A 16,113-nucleotide genomic window follows, 5' to 3' on the forward strand; every position below is an offset into this window, starting at 1 on the left:
ATGGTTAATCCACCAATTTTAGGAGTATTTTGAAGTTTTACTAAATTTATTGATAAAAAAATTAAAACTATGCCCATGTACCATGAAAGTAAGTTTAGCAGACATTGATAAAAATGTAGATAGTGGTTAGAAATTTTAGAACAACACTAAAGTATAGGTTTCAATCTATAGAGCATTTAACGTAAAACTCAATATTTTCGTACGAGTTTATACAAGATTTGGAGAAAAATTCAAAAAATATGACAATAATTTTTTTAACCATATTTGCATTCTGAAATAATATATGATGATGGTCAAAGAGTTTTAGAACCTTTGTTGTCTCTATTTCTCTTGAAAATCGTGATTTTATAGTGGTTAGTCCACCGATTTAGGGAGTATTATGAAGTTTTACTAAATTTTTTCATAGAAATATTAGAATGATGCCCATGTAACATGAAAGAGAGATTAGAATATATTAATAAAAATGTAGAATGTGGTTAGAAATTTTAGAACAACACTAAAGTATAGGTTTCAATATATAGAGCATTTAACATAAAACTCAATATTTTTGTATGAGTTAACACATAGATATTGAGATAAATTCAAAAAAAATGACAATAATTTTTTTAAGCATATTTGTATCCTGAACTAACATATTATGATAGTCAAAGAGGTTTGGAACCATTGTTGTCTCTATTTCTCTTGAAAATAGTGATTTTATAGTGGTTAATCCACCAATTTAAGGAGTATTTTGAAGTTTTACTAAATTTATTGATAAAAAAAAATAGAATTATGCCCACGTACCATGAAAGTGAGTTTATCATACATTAATAAAAATGTAGATAGCGGTTAGAAATTTTAGAACAACACTAAAGTATAGGTTTCAATATAGAGAGCATTTAACATAAAACTCTATATATCCGTACGGGTTAACGCAAAAATTTTGAGAAAAATTCAAAAAATATAATAATTCTTTTAAGCATATTTAAATCCTGAACTTACATACAAAGATGTTCAAAGAGGTGTGAAACCTTTGTTGTCTCAATTTCTCTTGAAAATCATGTTTTATAGTGGTTAGTCCACCGATTTAAGAAATATTATGTAGTTTTAATAAATTTATTCATAAAAATATTAGAATGATGCCCATGTAACATGAAAGATATTTTATCATACATTAATACAAATGTAGAATGTGGATAGAAATTTTAAAACAGCACTAAAGTATAGGTTTCAATATATAGAGAATTTAACGTAAAACTCAATATTTTTGTATGGGTTAACACATAGATTTTGAGAAAAATTCAAAAAATATGACAATAATTTTTTTAAGCATAATTTAATCCTGAACTAACATATGAAGATGGTCAAAGAGTTTTGGAACCTCTGTTGTCTATATTTCTCTTGAAAATCGTGATTTTATAGTAGTTAGTCCACAGATTTAGGGAGTATTATGAAGTTTTACTAAATTTATTCATAAACATATTAGAACGATGCTCATGTACCATGAAATAGAGTTTAGAATACATTAATAAAAATCTAGAATGTGGTTAGAAATTTTAGAACAACACTAAAGTATAGGTTTCAATATATAGAGCATTTAACATAAAACTCAATATTTTCGTAAGGGTTAACACATAGATATTGAGATAAATTCAAAAGATACGACTAAATTTTTTTTAAGAATATTTGCATCCTGAACTAACATATGATGATGGTGAAAGAGGTTTGAAACCTTTGTTGTCTCCATTTCTCTTAAAAATAGTGATTTTATCGTAGTTATAGTCCACTATTTATAAAGTATTTTTAAGTTTTACTAAATTTATTGATAAAAAAATTAAAACGATGCCAATGTACCATGAAATAGAGTTTATGACACATTAATACAAATGTAGAATGTGGTTAGAAATTTTAGAACAACACTGAAGTATATGTTTCTATATATAGAGCATTTAACGTAAAACTAATATTTTCGTACGGGTTAACACAAAGATTTTGAGAAAAATTCAAAAAATATGACAATAAATTTTTAAGCATATTTTCATCTTGAACTAACATACGAAGATGGTCACAGAGGTGTGGAACCTTTATTGTCTTCATTTCTCTTGAAAATCATGTTTTATAATGGTTAGTCCACCTATTTAAGGAATATTATGAAGTTTTACTAAATGTTTTGATAAAAATAATTAGAATGATGCCCATATACCATGAAAGAGAGTTTAGCATACATTACTCCAAATGTAGAATGTGGTTAGAAATTTTAGAACAACACTAAAGTATAAGTTTTTATATATAGAGCATTTAACGTAAAACTCAATATTTTTGTATGGGTTAACACATAGATTTTGAGAAAAATTCAAAAAAATATGAAAATAATTTTTTAAGCATATTTGATGATGGTCAAAGAGGTTTGGAACCTTTCTTGTCTCAATTTCTCTTGAAAATAGTGATTTTATAGTGGTTAGTCCACCATGAAGTATTATGAAGTTTTACTAAAATTTATTGATAAATAAAATTAGAACGATGTCCATGTACCATGAAAGAGAGTTTAGCATACATTAATAAAAATGTAGAATGAGGTTAAAAATTTTAGAACAACACTAAAGTATAGGTTTCAATATATAGAACATTTTTACCGAAAAAATTAATATTTTCGTAGGGGTTAACTCATAGATTTTGAGAAAAATTCAAAAATAAAAAATATTGTTTTAATGCATAGTTGTATCCTTCACTAACATATGATGACTGTCAAAGAGGTTTGGAACTTTTGTTTTCTCCGTTTCTCTAGAAAATATTGATTTTTTAGTGGTTAGTCCACCAATTTAGTAACTATTATGAAAAAATTTCAATATTTCCGTACGGGTTAATACAAAGATTTTGAGAAAAATTCAAAAAATATGACAATAATTCTTTTAAGCATATTTACATCATGAACTTACATACGAAGATGTTCAAAGAGGTGTGGAACCTTTGTTGTCTCCATTTCTCTTGAAAATCGTGTTTTATAGTGGTTAGTCCACCGATTTAAGGAATATTATGTAGTTTTACTAAATTTATTCATAAAAATATTAGAATGATGCACATATAACATGAAAGAGAGTTTAGCATAGATTAATCCAAATTTAGAATGTGGTGAGAAATTTTGGAACAATACTAAAGTATATATTTCAATATATAGAGCATTTAACATAAAACTAATACATAGATTTTGAGAAAAATTCAAAAAATATGACAATAATTTTTTCAAGCATATTTGCATCCTGGACTAACATATGATGATGGTCAAAGAGGTTTAGAACAATTGTTGTCTACATTTCTCTTGAAAATCGTTATTTTATAGTGGTTAGTCCACCGATTTAAGGAGTATTATGAAGTTTTATTAAATTTGTTGATAAAAAAATTATAACAATGCCCATGTAACATGAAGGAGAGTTTAGCATACATAAACAAAAATTTAGAATGTGGTTATAAATTTTAGAACAACACTAAAGTATAGGTTTCAATATATAGAGCATTTAACATAAAACTCAATATTTTTGTATATGTTAACACATAGATTTTGAGAAAAATTCAAAAAATATGACTAAAATTTTTTTATGCATATTTGCATCCTGAACTAACATATGATGATGGTCAAAGAGGTTTGGAACCTTTTTTTGTCTTCATTTCTCTTGAAAATGGTGATTTTATCGTAGTTATAGTCCACCTATTTATAGAGTATTTTTAAGTTTTACTAAATTTATTGATAAAAAAATTAAAACGATGTCAATGTACCATGAAATAGAGTTTAGCATACATTAATACAAATGTAGAATATAGTTAAAAATTTTAGAACAACACTGAAGTATAAGTTTCAATATATAGAGAATTTAACGTAAAACTCAATATTTTCGTATGGGTTAACACAGATTTTGAGAAAATTTCAAAAAATATGATAATAATTTTTTTAACCATATTTGCATCTTGAACTAACATATGAAGATGGTCAAAGAGGTTTGAAACCTTTGTTGTCTCTATTTCTCTTGAAAATCGTGATTTTATAGTGGTTAGTCCACCGATTTAGAGAGTGTTATGAAGTTTTACTAGATTTATTGATAAAAAAATTAGAATGATGCCTATGTACCATGAAAGAGAGTTTAGCATACAGTAATCTAGATATAGAATGTGGTTAGAAATTTTAGAACAACACTAAAGTATAAGTTTCTATATATAGAGCATTTAACGTAAAACTAATATTTTCGTACGGGTTAACACATAGATTTTGAGAAAAATTCAAAAAATATGACAATAAATTTTTAAGCATATTTACATCCTGATCTAACATACGAAGATGGTCAAAAAGGTGTGGAACCTTTGTTGTCTTCATTTCTCTTGAAAATCGTGTTTTATAGTGGTTAGTCCACCTATTTAAGGAATATTATGAAGTTTTACTAAATTTTTTGATAAAAATAATTAGAATGATGTCCATATACCATGAAAGAGAGTTTGACATACAGTAATCCAAATGTAGAATGTGGTTGGAAATTTTAGAATAACACTAAAGTATAAGTTTTTATATATAGAGCATTTAACGTAAAACTCAATATTTTTGTAAGGGTTAACACGATGCTCATGTACATATAGATTTTGAGAAAAAATTTGAGAAAAATTCAAAAAATATAAAAATGATTTTTTAAGCATATTTTATGATGGTCAAAGAGGTTTGGAACCTTTCTTGTCTCAATTTCTCTTGAAAATAGTGATTTTATAGTGGTTAGTCCACCATGAAGTATTATGAAGTTTTACTAAAATTTATTGATAAATAAAATTAGAACGATGCTCATGTACCATGAAAGAGAGGTTATCATACATTAATAAAAATGTAGAATGTGGTTAGAAATTTTAGAACAACACTAAAGTATATGTTTCATTATATAGAGCATTTAACGTAAAACTCCATATTTTCTTATGGGGTTAACAAATAGATATTGAGCAAAATTCAAAAATATGACAATAATTTTTTTAAGCATACTTGCATCCTGAAATAACATATGAAGATGGTCAAAGATATTTGGAACCTTTGTTGTCTCTATTTTTCTTGAAAATCGTGATTTTATAGTGGTTAGTCCACCAATTTAGAGAGTATTATGAAGTTTTACTAGATTTATTGATAAAAAAATTGGAACGATGCCCATGTACCATGAAATAGAGTTTATCATACATTAATCCAAATGTAGAATTTGGTTACAAGTTTTAGATTAACACTAAAGTATAGGTTTTCAATATATAGAACATTTAACGTAAAACTCAATATTTTCGTATGGGTTAACACATAAATTTTGAGAAAAATTAAAAATAATAATATTTGCATCATGAACTAACATATGAAGATGGTCAAAGAGGTTTGGAACCTTTGTTGTCTCTATTTCTCTTGAAAGGTTTCTCCGGGTTATTTGTAGCTTACTTTACACGCATCATTAAGAATCCCCTATATATTAAAGGAGAATCACTTTTTAAACTTACCTTAAAAGCTTATTAGCAAGGAATGTGACTTGGTGACGTGGCTTCACGAGAAGCTTTTATTTATTAAAACGCTTAGGTGTCACGTAGAAAATGTTTCTCACCAAAACTGTGAATTTAATGTATTCACATTAACATTCATTTAAAAGAACTTCATACTATCTATAATTTTCTCGACGAACACTTTTACGTGATAAACCTTCAGCTTCATGTTCGATTAGTTTATTTATCAATCCTCTCAATATAATCATAGCATCAATAAAGATTCCTTATTCCTCTATACGTTTATGTTAAAAACGGTAACTCATCTGATCTATCGCCATTAAGTCGACAGAATCTGTAGAGACGACAAAGCGATGAAACTTTAGTACGATGCCAAGTGTTAATGAAAGAACATTTTTCTCCATACCTGCTTTTATGAATTTAGCATAGCATTCACGTTCTTGAGAACCGCCTCTCATTGTCGTACTCGGTTTTGTTATTGCCCGATGAGGTGATCTCTGTTTCGAGGAGACTGAATCACTGTAAATCGTCTTGGTTTAGTGTATTAGTCTTCTCGAGCAAGCAATATAAGCATGCGAGTGTCACCACCTTCGCCGCCATGAGAGCTCTGCATTAGACGACCTTGAAGATAAGAAGAAACTTCCAGGAACGAACCACCAGCAAGTCTTACGTGTTGGTCGCATCTGGAACAACCTTTACAATTTAGAGGGTCAAATAACCTTCAATTTCTTTTATTATGCAACTATGTTTTCTGAATTTAAAGGAGTTATCCTTTTTTATTTCACACAGTTATTGTTTTGCTTATAATATGTTATTGATCCATTTTTTGATTTTATTTGTTAAACCCCTAAGTCCATAACTACTACAACGTGATAGGCGAAATATAAAAAAATTATTTTCCAAAGCTTCTTTTCAAACTTGCAAACACTATATATTAAATTTTAATATTACTGAATCCATTATAAAAAGTCTATGGCTTCGCCCCTGATAACAATCATACCTTTAGTTCTATTTAACTATCGCTTAAAGTATACCTTATGTTATACATAATCGTAATATATAATTTTAATATTAATATAGACTTCTTATCCCGCGTAAAACGCGGGTTAATATAAGTATGTGATATTCACAACATGCTGAAGTCTATTATTTTACATATGCTTATAATTTAGTCGTCAAATGTCACATTACATACAAACAAACAAAACGTCTCAAAAACTATAGTCTAATAATAATCACAAGTTTAAAATTAGCTCTTGTATCCAAAAGAATTGATCCTCTAAGTCTCCATAAACTAAAGATTTCACAACATCTCTGTTTAAATAAAGTGAACTAAACTCGAATAGTAGTCTAATATTGTTTGTTAGTTTAAAGCATAAGAACTTCGATAGGTAACAACGTACTGAAATGGAATTTTTTTAAATACGAGTTTCAGAAAACTCATGGAAATGATGTTTCGCCTTCGTTTCCAAGTTATCAAACCTTATAGAATTGCGAGATCACTAAATAAGAGTATGAGTAGATGAGTAGCTATGAAACGTGAACACGGGCGACGGTGGTGGGTATGGAGCCCGTGGGCCACGGTGCATGCAAGCTGTTCTTGTCGGATACTAACCTAACAACGTCTCCCTCCGCCGTGGGTCGCCGTCCCTTTCCTGTCTCCGCCGAATGGACCTCTTCCTCTCTCTCTCCCCCACGTGTGTTTCTTTCTCATCCCTACAATTTTCTTAATTAATTTATTATCTTCCTAAATCCTAATAGATATTCTTGATACATTATTTTCATACGCCTGGTTAATTTATAAATTATTTTCGCAACTTTTTTCTTTTGTAAAAATGCTTTCAATTTAAAAAGCAAGATACAAGATGTGATTTGTTAGAATACATCGTTTGGAAAAGTTAGATATATAATATGAGCGATGAAAGAGCTATAAAAACATAAGCTTTGTACAGCTCTTTAGTTTGCCAAACATAGAAAGATTTTTGTTCGCTTGATTAGGTATCTCAACCCCTACGGCCTCGTTTTCCTTTTCCACGAACTGTCAACCATTCTATTCATTGGTACTTTTGTGTAGATTTGATGAGCCTACCCCCTCTTGAGACACTTCCAAATTCATCCATTTGCTCATTAGTATGAAAATCACTTTCCATATTAACATGCTCTTGGACATACTCGGTTGTAAAAGGGGTCATGATTAAAAGATCATTTCCTGAGAGTGTAATACCCTCATTCATGATAATATTAGATGGAACATCGTCTATAACTTGGGAAGTAGTGTAAGCAGATGATGAACCTGCTAGTGTAGAGGCTGGAGTAGACTTGGCATCCGAAGATGATCTTAGAAAAGCAAAAGCAGTGGAGCTTTCCTTAAGAGAAGAAGACACCTGAGGAGACAATGAATCTGTAGATGTTGACGACGTTTCTGTACTTTCGAATTGGGAGGGAGAATGTTGAGGCAGATGCGGAAACGCATTCACAGCCTTGTTGATCTATGATGCCTTCTCATTAGAAACATTGTTTTCCAACAAAGAGTCAATATCAACCACATGAATCTCCAAATCTTCTTGAGCCGATTTACTTTTATTTGTGGAGTCATTTTTGTCTTCCTTAAGTAGACATCTTTTTGCTTTGTGATCTAGACTCTCACGTCTTTCACAAGTTGAAGGAATCCAAGAGTAGACCACATCAACTAAAAAAATATTACCAAGCTTGTCATCCACTGCGATTTGTTTGGGGAAGTTCTTGTCATGCTCTATTTCCACTAAAATCTTAGCCTCTCCTATGTTTAAGGGATCTAGCCTTGGCTTGTGAGTGAACATGGGCCGCCTAGGCCAGAAGCAATGTGAGAAATTCCAAGCCTGGAATGACAAGTGGTTGGAATATTTTTTAGTCACCCAAGCTGGTACAGTGGAGATTTCAGGGATTTTCAGTGTGCCTACTGAATTCCAAGGAGCCACAAACATTAAGCAATCGTCTACATGCCAAACATTTTGTTGAATGATCCAACTCCTTGTCTCTTTGTGTGGAACATGGAAAAGGTAGGATGATTCTCCTAGTTTCCGACTAACAATTTTGCAGCTTCTAGTCCATAGACAGTTTACAACAGCATGTGTAAGACCACCCGAGGGAACATAACAGCGATGAAATTGCCCAATTACATATTCTCCTACGTTCTCAGGACCTAGTTGAAGTACCTTAATTGGGATGATGATCTCAGAAGTGCCATCAAGTCTGAAAGGACCAGCTCGATACAAGTTTTTGGTAGCCGGATTATTTTCACAACTTGTCAATGACACTGCGAGTAACGCGGAATTATTGGGTACGTACGTGGGTTTCCTACTTTCATTGTCCTTTCTGTAATCAAGAAATCAGGACACATAATTAATTACAGGAATATGCACCATGCTAACAGCCACTAATTATTAAAATTATGTCCGAGTGGTAGTAACCTTGAAAGTGATAGAATTACATGAAATGTAATAGTTACAGGAGAAAACAGATAATTGATTTGCAAAACCGTGGAAGAATTCTGTTCCCTATCATATCAAGTTGGTAGAGTTACAGGATACTAAATCTTAATTTACGATTCCATCTAATTATGCAGTTGGCAAAATTGCCTATTTGCAAAATCATTCTATGTTTTACTATCGTTTTCTACTGTATAAATCAATCATTCATGTTGAAAAAACGTTGGCGTGTATCTGCATGTATATAACCCTTTCTTAAAAAAAAACTACATGTTACATGTACATATATTTACATATACATATATATGGATCAGGTGTAAGACGATCCATACATTTTGATATTTTTTTTGTTATAAGTAGTAACGTAATAAGTGGAGGATTGCAATGTTGTACGTAGTCCACAAAACAAATACCGTAGGCTACATATACAGCTGTATATAATGGGATTGAGAATCTGAATCAATCTAATCGTGGTTTTGTTCTTTTCTCGAGGCTTCAATCTCACGGACAAACCTCCACGCACGTGCGAATGCTTCTTCTCAAATTTTAGGATGTACGAACTACAGAAACGTACAAAATAGTTAGATAAACAGAAATACATAAATAAAAACTTGTGTACGTAAACATTGAGACAAATCCGCTCTATTCCACGCGTGTGAGCTCTAAACCATGTATATACAGCTAAGACTTATGAAAACGACATTGATTAATGTAAAGGTCTGATCGCGAAAAAATTGTAAACCAAAATTAAACAATTTGTTTCTAAAAATTCTGATTTTTTATCGGTGATTTATTATAAGCAAGATGTTATTTCACATGACGAAAAGCAGTCAAAGTTGTTTTAACCGAGTAACTGTCAGTCTCGTTAACCATCGTTATAATGTTTCAAGAAGATACAATATTTAACCTTTTTTTTTGGGTAGGAAGATACAATATTTAACTTGTATAATCAATTAATTATATATGTTATCTTATCCTTTCATTGTTCGGTTACACTTTTGTTTTGTCATCGAAAATATTTAATTTATCAATATTTATCCTCATGCTCAAGCCGAGTTATAATTATGTAAAATAAATATAATAAATCGTAAATTTAATAATAGAAGATAATTTAATCAAATAGAATAACTCGATGGATTCATCTCACCTTGGAATCTTCCTTCTTTTCACGACGAAGAGACAAAGAAACAAAAAGCTATGGCTCAGATTTCGTCAATGTTTAGTGAAACTTCAAATATTATAAACTACTTCATCTCCTCGCAGCTTCGCTCAGCTTTCTCGTTTTTAATTCCCACTCTCATTTGAACAATTGTACTTGAACTAAGGGCGCGAACGTGCAGTCCACGAGGGACTCACGTGGGGATCTCCCTCGGACTCGGCGGAGCAAACAAACGGGTCTCAACTTTTCATGTCCTCGTAACTTATGATTTTATCCTTTTAAATGTTTGTGTGTCTTCTTCTGATCTTTTCTTACAACAGTTTATCTTTTCTTTTGTAGTGTACGGTTTCGTAAAAGAAAATTTGTTTTGACTTAAGGTTTCGTAATAGTATAAGTTTGATCAACGTGTTACTATTATTTGAGATTCATCTTTGGATATAGAGCCGCTCACGTGCAAGTTCTATGAGAATATTACGATCTAAGACCTATATTCAGTTGTCACTTCTTGCCCATGCACACTAATATACAGCACTTTTGTCGACTTGCGTTAGACTTATGAATTAGGATATAAGAAGCCCATTCACGTGCAAGCTTAGGTTCAGTACGCTATTTCTTTGGGGCCTATAAGATACATCTGTATTGACTTTGCCCCGTTAACAATTAAAATACAATTAAGGCCCATTAACTGAAGATATTGTTCTCGTTTTTTTTTTCTTTAATTCTCCTTTGGGCAATTCCTCTGTTATTTTTAAGTTTTAACGCACAGACGACGTGGCATGAAGAAGTAATTCACATAGAAATAGTGCATATAATTTCTTAACAAATTTCTAATTTTCGTAGAAGAACATTTTACTTACGTTTAACGTTTGCAAACATACATTTAATGTTTAAGTTATGGGTTCATATACAAAGAAAGATACTTGTGTTTGATTCTACTTAACGTTTAATACTTAAAGAGTTATGGGTTCATATCGAAAGAAAGAGACACTAAAAGTCTAAAATTAAACATAAACACACAGGATGAAAAACAACGGCCGTGACCGTGGACATAAACCAGGTTATGGTATGAGTGTTTTTTTGACTAAATTATGGTAGTTGTTTTTTTTTGCTAAAACAAATTATGGTAATTGTTAATTAGCAGAAGAAATAAAGTAAAGGAATGTGTTTATTCGTTAATTGTAAAACCATATGTACAAGTAATCATCGTATTATAGTGGATAAAAACACTCCATTTATATTTAGAACATGCGATTGTTTTGCATATAAATGGGCTCGAGTGTGTTTGATGCGACCATAAACCACGCGTCTGTGGTCGGGTGATCAGCTGTTCCGTGGATCCCTAAAAAAACCTGAATACGTACCACACCAGATTTCCACACTCGTGAACACCGAAACTTTCACATTCTCTTTCCGATGAATGATTTACCATTTTTTTTGATGCGACCATATATATACTGCATCCACCGCGCGCTAATATATTTCACCATACAAACTACAAAGTCTTAAACTTTGCCAATCACACCACAGAAAATAAGGAATCGTCTCACGACATGTCCACATACATAATCCTCAGATTGTAAAATAGTACATTGTTAACCTTACAAATAACAAACCCTAACCACCACCAGACAACACACATTACACATATAGAACCACGTACCTATTTCCAAACGAGAATATAGATATAGTTATTACTTTTCATGAAGGTATTGATTAATATAGGGATGATCAGTTAGAGGCAGGATTTTTTATTAATTTAAAATTAAAGCAATCAAGACAAATTAGAATATCACCAGAAGAAGTTGGAGAGAGGAGAGTGGTGAGAGTAGGAGAGAGAGTCGTCGTCGAGATGATTAGAAGGAGGGTGAAGATGTCTTCCTTCGTAAGTTGTGATTACCATCCTTGGATCATCTGCTAATCTCTCCACTCTCTTCTTCACCCTACACTTGTCCTGTGTGCATCTGTAATAGCTCCTGCCATTTGAAAATTATAATACTCGTATTAGTTAACCTAATTTCATCATTTTTGATGAAAAATGCATCACAACAATTATACATCTATCTACCGATAATGAGAAAAGCTAGTTTTCTTTCTCAGTGTTATACCATAAAACCAGTGTTTAACTAACTCTAAGATAGTCTAGAAAATGATTTCATATTGTGAACTAAATCAAGATTCATATATCAAATTACATTCATATATACTATATATATATATATATATATCTCAAAGGAACATATTTTTTGTGTAAGGGAAACCGTATACCTAGTGCTATATCACACAGATACCGAGAGTCAAATGGAACTTTATTACCGATCGAGCTCATGATAAAACTTTACAAAGGAACTAAAGTAGTATAATATGAAGAAACAATACCGTTTGAACAATTAAAAAAAAAATGAAGAAACAATACCAATTAACCAAACAAATCATTGTTGGTAAATTTCAAATGTCAACTTCAAAGAGAGAGAGAGAGAGAGAGACATGGAGAATATTAAGGAAACCCCATATGTCTCACATAATACTCAAATGCTTCCACATGAATCATTTATCCACCTATTTTTGTCTCTTTTTGTAAACGGTTGTCTTTTTTTTCTTGATTTATTGTATAATTACTAATATTCCCACTGGGCCAGTAGTCTTTGTTATCATAGAATTGATAATTAGTAGAGAACAAGATACTAATAATTTCCAATTCATTAGCAAAATGCTGAAGCAATTTTAGTCTTTAGATGGCTCACACAATTAAATTCTTCAGGCTACATTTTCTCATCATATTAGCTATCGTTAAAAACTTGGAAAAAAAATCTGATTTAAGTCGGTAAAGTTCCTAGAATAAGTCATCATTAACCCCCAAGCGAAGAGATAACCGATATACAAATCATATTAACTAGATAAGTACAGAAATAGAGTACAAAACTTAAAACCAATTTCGAATCTATAACGAGTTTTTGATTAAATTAATCTACGAGAAACAAATACCTGGGATGTTGAGTGTTTTTGACAACTTTCTGACCATATTTTCTCCATCTATATCCATCATCTAAGACATCAACATCACTTAGCGTCTTAAAGCAAAACCGAGGCTCCCTTACTTTTCTTCTTGTCTTAAGCTTCTTCATCTTTAAAGTACACCCTACTCCTACAGGCGTCGTATTATGTTTATCACGACGAAGAGTATCATTATGTTGATGATCCTCGTCATCATTAATACGACCACCATTACCAACATCGTCATCAATATCATATACATGAATCTCGCTTCCATGGTTGTTTTTCTTACTGTATCCATATTCTGCTTGACAACTCCCTGCCCTAAATAACATTAACACAACGCCTTTTACATAAGTAGCTGTGGCATGTGTGCATGCATGGCACTTCAAACTAATTAAAAAATTATGTAGTAGAATGAATAGATGACAGTTAAATACCTCATAAAAGAAAATCAATATCTTATGTCGGGAAAGGGATATTGAGATATAATCATATAAAGTTGTAGTTGTAGAGAATCTATTTTTAGACCCTTAGAAATCTATTAGTATTTCTTTCTGTTTTTGTTTTGGTTTTGTAATTTGAATAGATCCTTTGAGACTTTAACTTATTTAATATATCATTTTCGTAAGTAACTTACCATTGATTTAAATAGGGCCGTTGGGATGATATACCACCGGTGAGACGATGATGATCAAGATTAACAATACCATCATGAGCATCCTTTTGCTTTGATGGGGATAATGAGGAGATCGAGATTAGGGTTTCTGGGAGATTGGCCATGGAATTGATGGGATCTTGAGGATGAGTTAGAAATGAAGGAGGGTTATTTTGAAGGAAGGAGTTTAAGGAGTGATGACTCAGAAATGAAGACGCAAGAGAAGGAGATGATGATGAAGGAGAAGAAGAAGAAGATAGTGTTTGATTAGGGAAAGAGAGAAAAAAACCCAGATGGTTACTATTAGGGTTTATGATGTTTTGTGGTTCATCGTACAAGCTGATTCCTTGGTTTATCGTACCCATATCCCTCTCTCTTCTTTCTTTTACGCAAAAGCTTGGGAGATATGAGACTGTGTGTGTGCGTTGGGAGAGAGAGAGAGCGTAGAGGGAATTTTGGTTTGATTTTATGTTGAGACAATCCAATCCATTCATGTGAGTGTTTCGATAAATATATAAATGTTGGAAAAAGAAAGTTGCAGGTAGGTCCAATAAGATTGGCTTTGTAGGAAGATTTACATGTGACTAGAATGCTAATTGTTTTTCATTCCTTGGTTAGAAACTAAATTAAATTAAAATAAAATAAAATAAATAAACACTAATATTGATATCCATATAACTAAAGTATATTTTCAGTTGTAGTTGTTTAAGGAATTTTGAGGTTGAAGACGTTTGTTATCTGAAAAAAGAACGGTCTCACCATCAGAGCAACCGGTACGATTAGAATTTCTATAATAGTCAAATTTTCGTATGTGATGGGAGAGCAGTATGGGAGTATCATACATACGTCATAAAAATAGTAATACATGAGTTAGAGTTCTATGCGGTTGATGTTACAAATGTTTTACCGATTAGATCACACTGCATGAATTAAATTATACGTTAGTCCAGTGGCCTTGCAACTTTCACTTCAATATAACCAAGATTTATTTGTTTTAGTGAAAAAACTACAGATGTAGAACCACTTGTCGTCTACTTAGCTTTCAAAACTCAAATTAATCTGGCTCTTAAAATCAACTTCTTTGTACGAATCGTTGTTTATTACGTAGCGATATTTAACTTGTTTATCACGTAGCAAATTAGCAATATATTTAATCATTAACCAAAACAAAAAGAAATCTGATTTTGTGTTAAAAAAAAAAACAAGCTAATTTTGATTTTTTAAAAGTTTGTTTGTTGCTAACTTATAAAGTTTGTTATGAATTCCATGGGATAAATGTGTTTTTATTTTGTCAACTTTCAGATGCATTATTATGGACTAAATTATGGTGTAGACAAAAATAAAATGAACAAATAAGAAAAAGCGAGAAAGAAAGAAGAAAAAGGAGAAAACGCGTCAGGGCACTCGAGAGAAAGATGAAGAGAGGTAGTGGTTGTTAACGTCGTGTCGCTCAAACGGCAGTCAGCTTTTGTCACGGCGTGCCGTAACGTCCCTGAGACGGCGTTCATGTGTTATGATATTATATGTATATTAGAAAATGCTAATTTGTATGGTTAATTCTATAAAAATCTTAGTGATAGTTTTTTTTTTGATATCACGTTTACTTATAAAATGCACTATTTTAACAATCTTTCTTTATGTTCACGTCTTCAAAATCAACGAATTGAGATTAGTTGACAATTTTTCTTTTATATACTTGTGTTGTAATGATATACTAGATTTCGATCCGCACACCCGTGCGGGTGTTTATTTTTATTTTTGATTCAAAATAATTATTTGTTTTTATAATTAGTAAATATATATTTTAATATTTACCATATAACTAATTATATATTATTATATTTAAACAAATTGTATCGTGAGAAGGTTTGTTGGTCGATATTGACCAAATGCTTGTGATATAGAAAAGGTTTGTTGGTCGATATTGACCAAATGATTGATATATAATAATAATTGGAGTTATCCTATTCAAATGATAAAAAAAAACAATTCTTAGTTTTTATGCTCATTTTGTAATCCGAAAAATAACGAACTAATAATATATTATTTGTTGAATTTTCATTGACTGAATATATGATAATTATATGGTTTGTGTTTGCCATAGGAAAGTTAAAAATTTATAGTGGAGCAGTGTACGATTATGTTTGCCATACGAAGATAAAAAATTTATAGTGGAGCAGTGTACGATAATAAGATGCCATTCTATTTTTGGTGTGATTCCAAATTTATAAGAGTTTGGATTCCTTAAAGGAAGAGGTGATGAATAGTTAATATTTTTAATTAATTCTGGTTTTAGTAATATTATTGAATTGACGTTTGTTTGGGTTAACTACTACGTACGGTTTGGTTAGTTATTTAAA

General features: G+C 31.1%; 1 protein-coding gene across 3 annotated transcripts; it reads right to left on the reverse strand.

Annotated features, from left to right (window-relative positions):
• Positions 1 to 11,392: 11,392 nt before the first annotated feature.
• Positions 11,393 to 14,223, reverse strand: LOC106292248 (probable WRKY transcription factor 13). Of its 3 annotated transcripts, none has more exons than XM_013727860.1 (4): positions 13,736 to 14,223; positions 13,087 to 13,419; positions 11,898 to 12,077; positions 11,393 to 11,453 (listed from the first exon to the last, which is right to left on the reverse strand). In XM_013727860.1, the coding sequence occupies exons 1-4, from the start codon at positions 14,116 to 14,118 to the stop codon at positions 11,444 to 11,446; spliced, it is 906 nt and encodes a 301-aa protein (XP_013583314.1). In that variant the 5' UTR covers positions 14,119 to 14,223; the 3' UTR covers positions 11,393 to 11,443. The 3 variants fall into 3 exon arrangements, with proteins under 3 accessions (XP_013583314.1, XP_013583318.1, XP_013583309.1); XM_013727855.1 differs by lacking the exon at positions 11,393 to 11,453 and adding an exon at positions 11,510 to 11,764; XM_013727864.1 differs by lacking the exon at positions 11,393 to 11,453 and having other exon boundaries at positions 11,508 to 12,077.
• Between the last annotated feature and the right edge of the window lie 1,890 nt (positions 14,224 to 16,113).

This window comes from Brassica oleracea, chromosome C1 (assembly GCF_000695525.1).
Source record: "Brassica oleracea var. oleracea cultivar TO1000 chromosome C1, BOL, whole genome shotgun sequence".
Taxonomy (NCBI): domain Eukaryota; kingdom Viridiplantae; phylum Streptophyta; class Magnoliopsida; order Brassicales; family Brassicaceae; genus Brassica; species Brassica oleracea.